Source organism: Colossoma macropomum, unplaced genomic scaffold (assembly GCF_904425465.1).
Source record: "Colossoma macropomum unplaced genomic scaffold, Colossoma_macropomum, whole genome shotgun sequence".
NCBI lineage: Eukaryota > Metazoa > Chordata > Actinopteri > Characiformes > Serrasalmidae > Colossoma > Colossoma macropomum.
Genome location: NW_023494795.1, coordinates 42,352,359 through 42,366,158, shown reverse-complemented (window position 1 = coordinate 42,366,158; position 13,800 = coordinate 42,352,359). Strand labels below are relative to the sequence as shown.

At 39.4% G+C, this 13,800-nt stretch overlaps 1 protein-coding gene across 1 annotated transcript in view; it reads left to right on the top strand.

The window, feature by feature from the left end:
- lama2 (laminin, alpha 2) overlaps window positions 1-13,800 on the top strand; it is a 253,651-nt gene that overhangs the window by 72,840 nt on the left and 167,011 nt on the right. The window contains exon 4 of the mRNA XM_036582814.1: window positions 11,322-11,564. Within this exon, the coding sequence (XP_036438707.1) occupies window positions 11,322-11,564 (243 nt within the window). The remainder of the gene's footprint in view (window positions 1-11,321; window positions 11,565-13,800) is intronic.

The window sequence follows — 13,800 nt, the reverse complement described above, 5'->3', positions numbered from 1 at the left end:
TAACAACACAATAGCAACCACCTGGGATACCAGTAATACTATAAAAATGGCATGTATATATATATTTATATATATATATATATATATATATATTATCCCATATCAGGGCACACATACATATGTGCATGTGTGTGTATGTGTGTGTATATATATCACTGTTGTCGGATCAAAACCTCAATCAAAATCTCCAAAATGGTAACTTTACAGGAGAAGGAAAAAACTTACTTTACTTTTAATGTAAGTCAATGGAACCAGAATATTTTCCAAGTAATTTTCGGCTGTTTCTTTTGGTCCATTCATCATGAAATTAACACACAGTGTAAAGAACAACAGGCATTTTCAAACAATGTCAAAAACTGAAAAATGACAAAATTGGAGATGGTTTTGTTCTGATGGCAACGATATATATATATACGTGTGTGTGTGTGTGATGTAAAGTAATGTTGCGTTATGCTCCATGACATCAGCTCCCCTCGTTATCCTCGGCTTGACACTCGGGTGGAAATTTGAATAAGTACATACACACACACACACACACACACACACACACACACACACACACACACACACACACACATATACACAGAGACTCATTAAACGTGCGTGTGCCGTTGCTGTTGCGTGTGGTGGGCAGCAGTGCGGGGTCATTAGCCCTGGCAGACCCCTGCCCTGAATATAAATCATTACCGCAGGGCTCAGACTTCACTGGGCTCTGTGGAGCCTTTCTGGCCGCAGTGTGAGGACCGCACTGTGGCCACAGCGCCACAGGCTCCATTTAGCTTAACCATCAGACTCACACGTTTCTGTACATGACAGAGGCACATTACAGTGATAGTTCCTCAGACTAACCCACATTTACATAATATCACCCACTGTAGTAGTGCTGTGCTATAAAACTGGACAGAACTATATCGGAACCAGGGGTGAATGAAGGGAACAAGTACCAGAAGTACCGGTGTGTTATTGCATGTTTATAGATAACAGTTTGTCATATAGTGTCATAAAGTCTATTAAAGATTACTGTAACACTCTACTGTAGTGCACAGTTCATAAGGCTACATGACACCTACATAAGTTTATCATGACACCTGACCCAACCCTACATAAATGTTTATAAACTCTTATTATAATAGGCATCATTCGCTATAAAGGCTGCTTTAGCTGACTTTGATCAAAATTGGCAAATGTAGCCTTTATAGCGAATGACGCCTATTGGAATAAGCATTAATAAACATTTATGTAGGGTTATGTCAGTTGTCATGACAGTCTTATGTAGGTGTCATGTAGCCTTATGAACTGTGATCTTGGCTTGCAGTTTCTTTGTAATTGTTTATTGATTTATGATCATTGTTCCCCATTTTCTCCAGTCAAGTTTAAATAGTTCTTTGCATGGTGAAATGGTTCTTCAGATTGATGAAGAACATGTTTTATGGTTCTATATATTGTTACAAGCTTGACATCACAACAATAGAAGAACCCTTTTTTTGGTTCTATATGGAACCATATACACCACATTCTCCATCAATTTGAAGAACCACTTCACCACGCAAAGAACCATTTAAGCACATTCAGAACCATGGGTTCTATATAGAACCATTTGGTTCCTTGCAAGGAGAAATGGTTCTATAGAAAACCAGAAAGGGTTCTGTTATTGTTACCAGCTCGAGATCAAAACAATGACAGAACCAGTTTTGGTGCTAAATAGAACCATACAACACATTCTCCATCAGTCGGAAAGAACAATGCAAAGAACCATTTAGGAATGCAAAGGGTTCTTTGAGCGTTCATGGTTTTATAACACCAAGAAGGGTTCTTCTATTGTTACAAGCTTGGCATCAAAACAATAGCAGGACCTGTTTTGGTGCTAAGTAGTACCAAGCAACACATTCCCCAACAATCTGAAGAACCATCTCACCATGCAAAGAACTATTTAAGCATGTAAAGGGTTGAAAAAAGAGATGGTTCTTCAATGGTTCTTTAGTAAATAAAATGGTTCTATATAGATCCATGAACACTCAAAGAACCCTTTGCATGATTAAAGGGTTCTTTGCATTGTGAAAGGGTTCTTCAGATTGATTTAGAATGTGCTCTATATAGAACATTTTTGAAAAGGGTTCTATGCAGCACCTGAAAAGTTTTGTTACAAGCCAATGAACCCTTTTTTTGGTACTGTATAGAACCCTTTTTGCTTAGAGTGTACTACAAATCATTACTATCATCGCTGCTGTTATATTTTTAGCCATATTTAATAGAAGCTGCTAAGAAGCTGCAGAGAAAAAGGCAGAAATTACAGGTCAGGTAGAAACGAGCCGCTAATTCCTACTATTTTAATTAGGCCCAATTTCTCACCAAAAAAAACCTCCTCTTATTTCCCTTATTTATCTTTTTCTCCACTGTTACAGGCTGGTTCCATGGTGAGGTCATGGAGTGAGTCACTTATAAAGAGCTCGAATTGTGAAAAATAATCTTCCCTGATGTGATTCTAAATGAAACTAAACGATAATGAGAGAAGTTTCAGAGCTCCAGACGTTTTCCAGCACCAGAACAAACCTGAGCAGAAAGTTTACGATGGAATTATCATGAGTAGAACATTTACAATGAAATGAAACTTCTGACTATCATTTTCGAGTCATTTGGCTTCTTACATGGAGAAATGGTTCTTCAGATTGATGGAGAATGTCATGTATATGGTTCTGCATAGCACCAAAAAGGGTTCTGTTATTGTTACAAGCTTCACATCAAAACAAAAACAGAACCCGTTTTGGTGCTATATAGAAACATACAACACATTCTCCATCAATCTAAAGAACCATCTCACCATGCAAAGAACCATTTAAGCATCCAGAGGGTTCTTTGAGTGTTCATGGCTCTGCATAGATCCATCGTCTTTACCAATTACCCCCCCAAAAAATCTCTTTTTCTCCACTGGTACTCTGTTTACATCTTAAACACTTACTTATGCAGAAATTCTGACAAATTTTGACATTGGTTTCCCTTTAACCCTCTAATGCACGATGTTGCCTCAGGGCAACAAACTCATTTTCCTCACTTTACAATAACATTACACATATTTAACGACAAAGACAGGGATTAACAATAGAGCGAAGAGTTTGAGTCAGTCAATAAAAGCATGTTTCTGGTCGTCTAATTGGGCACCTTTAAACCTCTTTTTTAACATTCAGTATCAATTTTTTTGTTATGAGAATTTGCAGAAACATGTTTGTTGCCTAGAAGCAACATTGTGCAACGGAGGAATGGATTTAGCCAGTCACCAGGCAGGTCTCACCACTTCAGGGAACACAGCTCTGTATCATTTCTTCCCATTGTCGCACAATGTTGCCTCAAGGCAACATACTCCAAAATGACCCCTGAACAACGTTTTTGATTGTTTTAGTGTTTTTGAATTTAATAATCAGGTCCGAAAAAATAAATCAAGGACCATTTTATGCAGGATGTTTATGCTCTCATAAGTAACTAGGGAAGTGTGAGGTAACTGCAAAGTTCTAGGTAATTATTTGGGGTAATATGATGGTTACAGAAAAAGGATAGTAAGAAAAATTTGGTCCTTATTTGAGATGACATATTTACACTAACTTTCACTGTAATGGTGCATATTTTAATAGGAAAGTGCAAGTACCAGGTAGACACTTTTTAGTAAATAAAATGGTTCTATGTAGATTCATGAACACTCAAGGAACCCCCTTGATTGATTAAAGGGTTCTTTGGTCCTTAAAGGTTCTTTTATTTTCTTTTAGATTGATCTTTTTCTCCACTGTTACAAGCTGGTTTCATGATGACGTCATCGAGCGAGTCACAAATCATTTATAAAGAGCTCGAATCGTGAACAATAATCCTCCCTGAAGCGACTTTAAATTAAACTAAAATATAATAAAAGGATTTTCAGAGCTGTAGACGTTTTCCAGCACCAGAACAAACCTGAGCAGAAAGTTTAAGATGAAATAATCATGAGTAGAACATTTACAATGAAATCAAACTTTTGACTAATTAGTTTTTATTCAGACTTTGAAGATTTTCAAGCTCATTTTTCCGACACATCTTTGCTAGAAAAACACATCTGTTGAGCAGTTTGTTTGATGATAAGTGCTGTTACCGGCGAGGTTTTGCAGTCGCACCTGTAAAAAAGAGATTTATTCTAACCGGTTTTGGAGAAACGGTTCTGAAAAGTGGAGAGAAGGTCTGATAAATGCATCTGGTGAGCTGTCACAGTGTATAACTGTCCAATTAAAAAAGCACTCAGATGGTTTTATCAGCTGTTCCTGCAGCAGCAGGACAGAAAATACACAATATCTCACTTCTGTTACTTCACACGGAGCATCTGCTGCTACGGCTAATGCTAACACGTACACCAAAAGAGCGAGAGAGACAGAAGAGAGAGGAAGAACGAGGCGGAGAGTATGAGAAAAACAAGAAAACAGACAAAGAATGAGAGAAAGAAGAATACACGAGATGATAAGTGAGACAGAGATAGAGAGAGATTAAGAAACTGAGAGAAACAGACAGAGAGAGAGCAAGAGAGAGAAAAAAAATAAATGGGACAGAAAAAGAAAGAAAGAGAAAAAGAGGGAGTGAAAGACAGAAAACAAGAGAGAGAGGGTGTAAATAAAAAAGAGAAGAGTGAGACAGAGAGAATGAAAAAAATGAGAAAAAGAGAGTGTTAGAAATTGACAGAAAGAGAGGGAGAAGAAAATGAGACAGAGGGAGAGAGAAAGAGAAAAAGAAAAGTGAAAGAGAAATAGAAAGAGATATAGAAAGAGAGTTTAAGAGAAAAAGAATGTGAGAGCAAGACAGACAGAAAAGAGGGAGAGAGAGAGAGAGAGAGAGAGAGAGAGAGAGAGAGAGAGAGCAAGACTAGCACTGCAGCTAAGAGGCTAATGTTGCCAACAAGTAATACAAGTTTATAGCTAAGCTGCCAATTAGCATGGTGCTAACGGCACACCTACATCATCAGCCTCAAAGCGAGTGGAGGTGTTGATTAATCGTTAATAGATTAATGATGTGGTTTCTGACTCTGTTATCTATAAACATGGACTGAAGTGCATTAGCATAAAGCTAGAGAGAGAGAGAGAGAGAGAGAGAGAGAGAGAGAGAGCAGAGAGAGAGAGTAGACTATGCTTTAGCTGCAGGGATGTGCATGGAATTGATACGGTTTGCTTTGAAAGAGTGAAACTTAACACTCTTATCTGATGTAGAGGAGAGAGAGAGAGAGAGAGAGAGAAATACAAAGAGAGAAAGAGACATAGAGTAAGAGCAAGAGAGAGAGAGAGATAGATAAAAGAAGGGGAGGAGAAAGAGACAGAGATTAAGTATAAGAAAAAGAGAGTGAGAGTGAGAGAGTGAGACAGAAAGAGGGAGAAATAAAGTATAAGAAAAAGAGAGTGATGGGGAGAGAGAGAGAGAGAGAGAGAGAAAGAGACAGAGAAAGTATAAGAAAAGAGAGTGAGACAGAGAGTATGAGAAAAACAAGAAAGAGGCTGAGAAAGTCAGAGAGAAAGAAAACGAGAGTAAGACAAATAGAGAAACAGAAAGAAAAAGAAGAGACAGAGAGAAAGTAATAGAAAAAGAGCGAGACAGAAAAGAGAGAGAGAGAATGAGACAGAGAGCATGAGAAAAATAAGAAAAAGAGAAAGATAGAGAAAGAAAAATAGTGAGAAAGAGATAGAGAGATAAAGAGAAATTAAGGAATTGAGAGAGAGACACAGATAAAGAGAGAGAAAGAGGTGAAAAACAAAATGAGAGACGAGAAAGAGAAAAGAATGAGTAAGAAAATAGTGAGTGAGAGAGTAAGAAGAGAGAGAAAGAGAAAAACTGTGAGAAATAAAGAGAAAGAAAGAGATTAAAAGAAAAAGTGAAAGGAAGAGAGAGAAAAGAGAGAAAGAGTGAGAAATCGAGAGAGAGAGAGAGGAAAGAAAATAAGACATGAAGGAGAGAGAAACAGAAAAAGCAAGGGTGGAAGAGTAAACAAGAAAAGAAAAGAAAAAGAGAGAGAGAGAGAGAGGCTGAGACGGAGGGAGAGAGAGGTGGATGATGTCACACTCGTAGCTGTTCTCTCTGCTCTGAAGTCGGCGCTCTTGTTTTGTGTGAAGATGTCGGCTTTTCTTTCATTTCCCTTTCTTCCTCTTTTCTTTCCTCACTCTGGAACGTCACCGTGGCCCTCAGCAGCCTCTCGGCTAAGGGATACCTGCCAGTGCCCCCCCACACCCCTCCACCCCCCACCCCCCGGTACGCTGGTTGTAACTCCATCACCTCTGAGTCTGCTGAGGGACCCTGAGGTGTTCCTCCACTGAATAGACAGGGAGAAAGGGAGGATCATGGGAAAACTTTCTCTTTTCTCCTTTTACTTCCCTTCTTTTTTTCTCTCTCTTTTATTTGCGTGCCCTTCTCCCTACCTGATCCTCTCTCTTCTTTTCTTCTCCTCCTCCTCTGCGAAAAGCCAGCGTCTCCTCTCTCTCTGCCCCGCAGCTACGGCACGCTAAAAACACTGACCCGAATACATTAAAACAAAACTCAACTAAAGTAAAAAGAGTTTTGTCATTTTTTGGACAAAATAAAAATTCTCTGGATATTTCCAGATGCAAAAAATAGCTCCTCTGCTTTGAATGAAACAATGCTAAGTAAAATAAACAGGCTAGATTGACAAAAGCAACATTTTACATCAATCCAGACCTTAAAAACACATCAAATCAACTTCTGCCAGCGGCAAACCGTGACTTTCAGTTTGAGGCCTTTAGTTTGAGCCGTAAATGCCAACATTCAATCAAAGAGTGAGGAATAAAGCACCTCTACAATAACGCTGTGTTCTTATGGGATTATATTAGCAACGGTGTGTGGTGTGTAGTGTGTGGTGTGTGGTGTGTAGTGTGTGGTGTGTAGTGTGTGGTGTGTAGTGTGTGGTATGTAGTGTGTGGTGTGTGGTGTGTAGTGTGTGGTGTGTGGTGTGTAGTGTGTGGTGTGTGGTGTGTAGTGTGTAGTGTGTGTTGTGTGGTGTGTGGTGTGTACTGTGTGGTGTGTGGTGTGTGGTGTGTAGTGTGTGGTGTGTAGTGTGTGTTGTGTGGTGTGTGGTGTGTACTGTGTGGTGTGTGGTGTGTGGTGTGTAGTGTGTGGTGTGTAGTGTGTGGTGTGTAGTGTGTAGTGTGTGGTGTGTGGTGTGTGGTGTGTAGTGTGTGGTGTGTGGTGTGTGGTGTGCGGTGTGTGGTGTGCGGTGTGTGGTGTGTGGTGTGTAGTGTGTGGTGTGCGGTGTGTGGTGTTCACAACAATAACTGGTCAAAAATGAGCACATCAATTATTGAATGTCATTATATTTGATTAGTTGATTAGATTATAGTTGATTAGAATCTGTAATATTTTCCCCACACTACACTTTTTAAAAAGATGTTTTTTTGAGGGTTCTGTAGTAAAGAAAACGGTCGTGTACAGGACCATGAACACTCGAAGAACCCTTAAATGGTCCTTTGCATGGCGTAGTTGTTCTTCAGATTGATGGAGAATGTGTTGTATATGGTTATATGTAGAACCTTTTTGAAAAGGACTCTATATAGCACCAAAAGTGTTGTGCTATTGTTACCATATGACCTTATAACAAAAGAAGAACCCTTTTTGGTGCTATTTAGAACCATATACAACACGTTCTCCATCAATCTGAAGAACGCTTTCATGATGCAAAGTATCCTTTAATCATGCAAGGGGTTCTTTGAGTGTTCATGGATCCACATAGAACAATTGTCTTTACTAAAGAGCCTTCGAAGAACCGTGTTTTTAAGAACGTAGTGTTGTTTTTTTTAGCTTTTCTCTTGTAAATTGCACCTATAACGTCCTGCCAGCCAACTGAATTCCCACTATCCTATCATGTAAGACATGGCACAGCTGGGATTTGAACCCTATTGCAGCTGTAAGCCCAACATGTAATTGGCTGTAGAGTTCTCAGCTACACTCTTAGAGAAGTTGGTTCTTCAGGGGTTCTTTGGTAAAGACAATGGTCCATATTTATCAAGCATTTCAAAGTAAGACGACTGATCTAAGATCAGGTTTCATCAGCTCATGTAACTACATTCAGTGTTATATAAACAGTTTGGTAAATATAGGTTAATGGTTCTATATAGAACCATGAACACTCAAAGAACCATTTGCATGATTAAATGGTTCTGTGCATGGTGAAATGGTTCTTTAGATTGATAAATAATTTGCTGTATATGGTTCCATGTTAAGCACCAAAAAGAATTCTTCTACTATCACAAGCTTGACGCCGTAACAATAGCAGAACCCGTTTTGGTGCTATGTAGAACCTGTTTCAAAAAGGTTCTATATAGAACCATACACAACACATTCTCCATCAATCTGAAGAACAATTTCGCCATGCAACAACCCAGTCAATCATGCAAATGGTTCTTTGAGTCTTCATGGTTGTATACAGAACCACTGTCTTTAGTGAAGAACCCTTAGAGAACCATCTTTTTTAAGAGTGTAGCTGTCTGCAGTGAAGCTGTGGGAAATGATGTTTTGTCCTCTAGCCGTTGGCCGAGGATCAGGGCCAGTTTTGCTGCCTTCGCCAGCCAGTTGGAGATCATTCTTGCTGTCAAGGCGTTACAGAACATGACTCAACTGGCAGATGAAGTTCCAATCACAGCTTTACACTGTCAGAGTGTCTTTACACTTCAGCTGTAGCTCAACTATTATATTACAGCCAGCAGGTGCTGTGAAAACACTGAGTTTCTGCTTTGAAACTGCTTCTGAGTTCATCTTCATGAGCTGAATCTGTTTGTTCTTCGACTAACACCAATATTACAAAGTTGGTGTTGGTTCCAGGAAGATCATAGAACGTCAAATGTTCAAGGTTGAATCACAGAGAAAATTCTAGACACTAAAATTGGATGGTGGTTCAGACAAAGCCAAATGAACCAGGTTGAATGGTGGAGAGTATTCTAGACACTTTAAGAAGACAAGAAAATTGGTAGGTAGTTTTATTAAGTTCAGGAAAAGCCAAATGATCTGTGTTGAATGGTGGAGAACATTCCAGACACTTTAAGAAGATGCCGAAATTGGTAGGTGGTTTAATTAAGTACAGAAAAAGCCAAATGATCCATATTGAATGGTGTAGAACATTCTATACTCTTTAAGAAGACGCCGAAATTGGTAGGTAGTTTTATTAAGTTCGGAAAAAGTTCAGAAAAAGCCGAATGACCTGTGTTGAATGGTGGAGAACATTCTAGACCTTTTAAGAAGAAATTAAAATTGGTAGTTGGTTTAATTAAGTTCAGCAAAAGCCAAACGAACCATTTTGAATGATGAAGAACATTCTAGACATTTTAAGAAGACGCCCAAAATTGGATGGTGGTTTTATTAAGTTCAGACAAAGCCAAATGAACCAGGCTGAATGGTGGAGAGTATTCTAGAGAATTTATCAGGGCATAAGAATTGGTAGGTGGTTTTAGGAAGTTCAGAAAAGGGGGGCGGGGGGGTGTCACACTTGGGTCTGCAACACGTGGAGGCCTGAGGAACACTGCAACAGCAAGTAAACAAACAAATGACAAATGTCTTTTTTGTTTATTTGTGATTTTTGCATGGGGGTCCAAGAGGTCTTCATTAGGCCAGCGCACAGGTGTGACTCACCAACCCAGTACTTGGGTTTGTTGGTGTTTGGTGAAGACTGTTGGGTCAGTGAGTTCTTGGAGGGATAGCTCGTAACATAGTGAATGTATTATGGAAAGCCCCGCCCTTCAAAGAAAAGAGGCAATCAACCCCCACTTTTTTTGGTTGTTATTTAAACCATATGATACAAACTAGATACGCTAATTTTGTCCAATTTTATCAGAGATTTCAAAAACATATTTTGTAAATATAAACGTCTATTTGAGATGATAATTGGTGGGGTATAAACGTCTATTTGAGATGATAATTGGTGGGGTATAAACGTCTATTTGAGATGGTAATTGGTGGGGTATAAACGTCTATTTGAGATGGTAATTGGTGGGGTATAAACGTCTATTTGAGATGATAATTGGTAGGGTATAAACGTCTATTTGAGATGGTAATTGGTGGGGTATAAACGTCTATTTGAGATGGTAATTGGTGGGGTATAAACGTCTATTTGAGATGATAATTGGTGGGGTATAAACGTCTATTTGAGATGGTAATTGGTGGGGTATAAACGTCTATTTGAGATGGTAATTGGTGGGGTATAAACGTCTATTTGAGATGATAATTGGTGGGGTATAAACGTCTATTTGAGATGGTAATTGGTGGGGTATAAACGTCTATTTGAGATGGTAATTGGTGGGGTATAAACGTCTATTTGAGATGGTAATTGGTGGGGTATAAATGTCTATTTGAGATGGTAATTGGTGGGGTATAAACGTCTATTTGAGATGATAATTGGGGGTATAAACGTCTATTTGAGATGGTAATTGGGGGTATAAACGTCTATTTGAGATGGTAATTGGTGGGGTATAAACGTCTATTTGAGATGATAATTGGGGGTATAAACGTCTATTTGAGATGGTAATTGGGGGTATAAACGTCTATTTGAGATGATAATTGGTGGGGTATAAACGTCTATTTGAGATGGTAATTGGGGGTATAAACGTCTATTTGAGATGGTAATTGGTGGGGTATAAACGTCTATTTGAGATGATAATTGGTGGGGTATAAACGTCTATTTGAGATGGTAATTGGGGGTATAAACGTCTATTTGAGATGGTAATTGGTAGGGTATAAACGTCTATTTGAGATGGTAATTGGGGGTATAAACGTCTATTTGAGATGGTAATTGGTGGGGTATAAACGTCTATTTGAGATGGTAATTGGTAGGGTATAAACGTCTATTTGAGATGGTAATTGGTGGGGTATAAACGTCTATTTGAGATGGTAATTGGTGGGGTATAAACGTCTATTTGAGATGATAATTGGTGGGGTATAAACGTCTATTTGAGATGGTAATTGGTGGGGTATAAACGTCTATTTGAGATGGTAATTGGTGGGGTATAAACGTCTATTTGAGATGATAATTGGTGGGGTATAAACGTCTATTTGAGATGGTAATTGGTGGGGTATAAACGTCTATTTGAGATGGTAATTGGTGGGATAAAAGCTTGTTACAGAGAAAATGACTTGTTAGCTACATTAGCCTCATCACTCCAATGCAAAACTAAGAAGAAACCCCAGAAACATGTCTTGGTTAATTGACTGTTCGGAGTACTTGTGTCAGATATTTTTGGTCCAACTGTCCCTTTTGGGTGTTTGTGTTAGTTGGGTCAGTGTTGATTTGACTGTGAACTCATTTTTATGTTGTTTTCTGTTCTGGTCTTCAGGTGTTCCAGATAGCATACGTCATTCTGAAAGCTGCTAACTCCCCGCGGCCTGGGAACTGGGTACTGGAACGTTCTCTGGACGGCGAGAACTTCATGCCGTGGCAGTATTACGCCATCACTGACACTGAGTGCATCACTCGCTTCAACGTCATCCCCAGAACCGGCCCACCGGCATACACGCGTGACGATGAGGTCATCTGCACCTCCTTCTACTCAAAGATCCACCCACTGGAGAACGGAGAGGTGAGGGGTGTACAGACATTTTGATTCCAGAACCTTCACTCTCTGGCCACTTTATTAAAAACACCTAACTTGTACCGCCACTCATGGCCACTTTATTAGAAACACCTTCCTTGTACTGCCACTCACTGGCCACTTTATTAGAAACACCTTCCTTGTACTGCCACTCACTGGCCACTTTATTAGAAACACCTTCCTTGTACTGCCACTCACTGGCCACTTTATTAGAAACACCTACCTTGTACTGCCACTCACTGGCCACTTTATTAGAAACACCTACCTTGTACTTCCACTAACTAGCCACTTTATTAGAAACACCTATCTTGTACTTCCACTCACTGGCCACTTTATTAGAAACACCTTCCCTGCACTTTCATTCACTGGCCACTTTATTAGAAACACCTACTTGCACTTCCACTCACTGGCCACTTTATTAGAAACACCTACCTTGTACTTCCACTAACTAGCCACTTTATTAGAAACACCTATCTTGTACTTCCACTCACTGGCCACTTTATTAGAAACACCTTCCCTGCACTTTCATTCACTGGCCACTTTATTAGAAACACCTACTTGCACTTCCACTCACTGGCCACTTTATTAGAAACACCTACCTTGTACTGCCACTCACTGGCCACTTTATTAGAAACACCTACCTTGTACTTCCACTAACTGGCCACTTTATTAGAAACACCTACCTTGTACTTCCACTCACTGGCCACTTTATTAGAAACACCTACCTTAAACTTCCACTCACTGGCACCACAAGGGCTCTTCTAATGTTACGGTTTCAAGCTTGTAACAATACCAGAACCCTTTGTGGTGCTATATAAAACCATATACAACACATTCTCCATCAGTCTGAAGCACCATGGAGAACACTGAGAACAATGAGCTCGGAGCACACTGAGGTCAGAGAACACTGAGCTCGGAGAACACTGAGATCAGAGAACACTGAGCTCGGAGAACACTGAGCTCGGAGAACACTGAGGTCAGAGAACACTGAGGTCAGAGAACACTGAGCTCGGAGAACACTGAGGTCAGAGAACACTGAGGTCAGAGAACACTGAGCTCGGAGAACACTGAGCTCGGAGAACACTGAGATCAGAGAACACTGAGGTCAGAGAACACTGAGCTCGGAGAACACTGAGGTCAGAGAACACTGAGCTCGGAGAACACTGAGATCAGAGAACACTGAGGTCAGAGAACACTGAGTTTGGACAACACTGAGGTCAGAGAACACTGAGGTCAGAGAACACTGAGTTTGGAGAACACTGAGGTCAGAGAACACTGAGCTCGGAGAACACTGAGCTGGAGGACGATTAAAACAAACACTGTGTGTAACTGTTCACCATGTTTCTAATAAAGTACTTGAGTCCTGCTCTGTGAAGCCCTCTGAAAAGAGGAAAAGGCCACTGCAGGACTGACTGACCTTCAGAGCCTCAGCTTTATATGCCTATTCAGCCTGAAGGAACCCTGACACTCCAGAAGAGCCTCCGGTGAGCGAAGGGCAGCCTGAGACTAGAGTTTTAAAAGACCAATTACAGATCAGGCTGAAGAGAAAGATGACCTGAAAACACTGAGTGATCTGAGGCTTCTGCTCATAGAGCATAGTGGTAGATTGGTAGGTAATTCTGTATGGAGGATATTGAGTTACACACAATATAGAAATACAGAGCATAAGAATAGAACACAGGAATATAGAGATACAGAGAATAAGAATAGAACACAGGAATATAGAGATACAGAGAATAAGAATAGAACACAGGAATATAGAGATACAGAGAATAAGAATAGAACACAGGAATATAGAGATACAGAGAATAAGAATAGAACACAGGAATATAGAGATACAGAGAAAATAAAACACAAGGAATAGAGAAATATATACAATATGAGAGTATAGAAATACACAGAATACAGAACACAGAGGAGAAGAAGGAGAACATATAAGTGCAAAGAACAAGAAGACAGAAATATAGACTATAAAGAAATATACATAAAATAGAAACAAAGGAAAATAGAAATACATAGACTAGAAATATGCAGAATATAGTAATCAGAGAAAATAAAAGATAAAAATACAGAAAATATAGGAATGGTACAGAATATAGAAATATAGAGACTATAGATATTCAGAGAATATAGAAATACAAACAAAAAATGATACAGAAATATAAAAATGTAGAATTATAGATAAGAAACAGAAAACATAGAAATATAGATAAAACAGAGATAT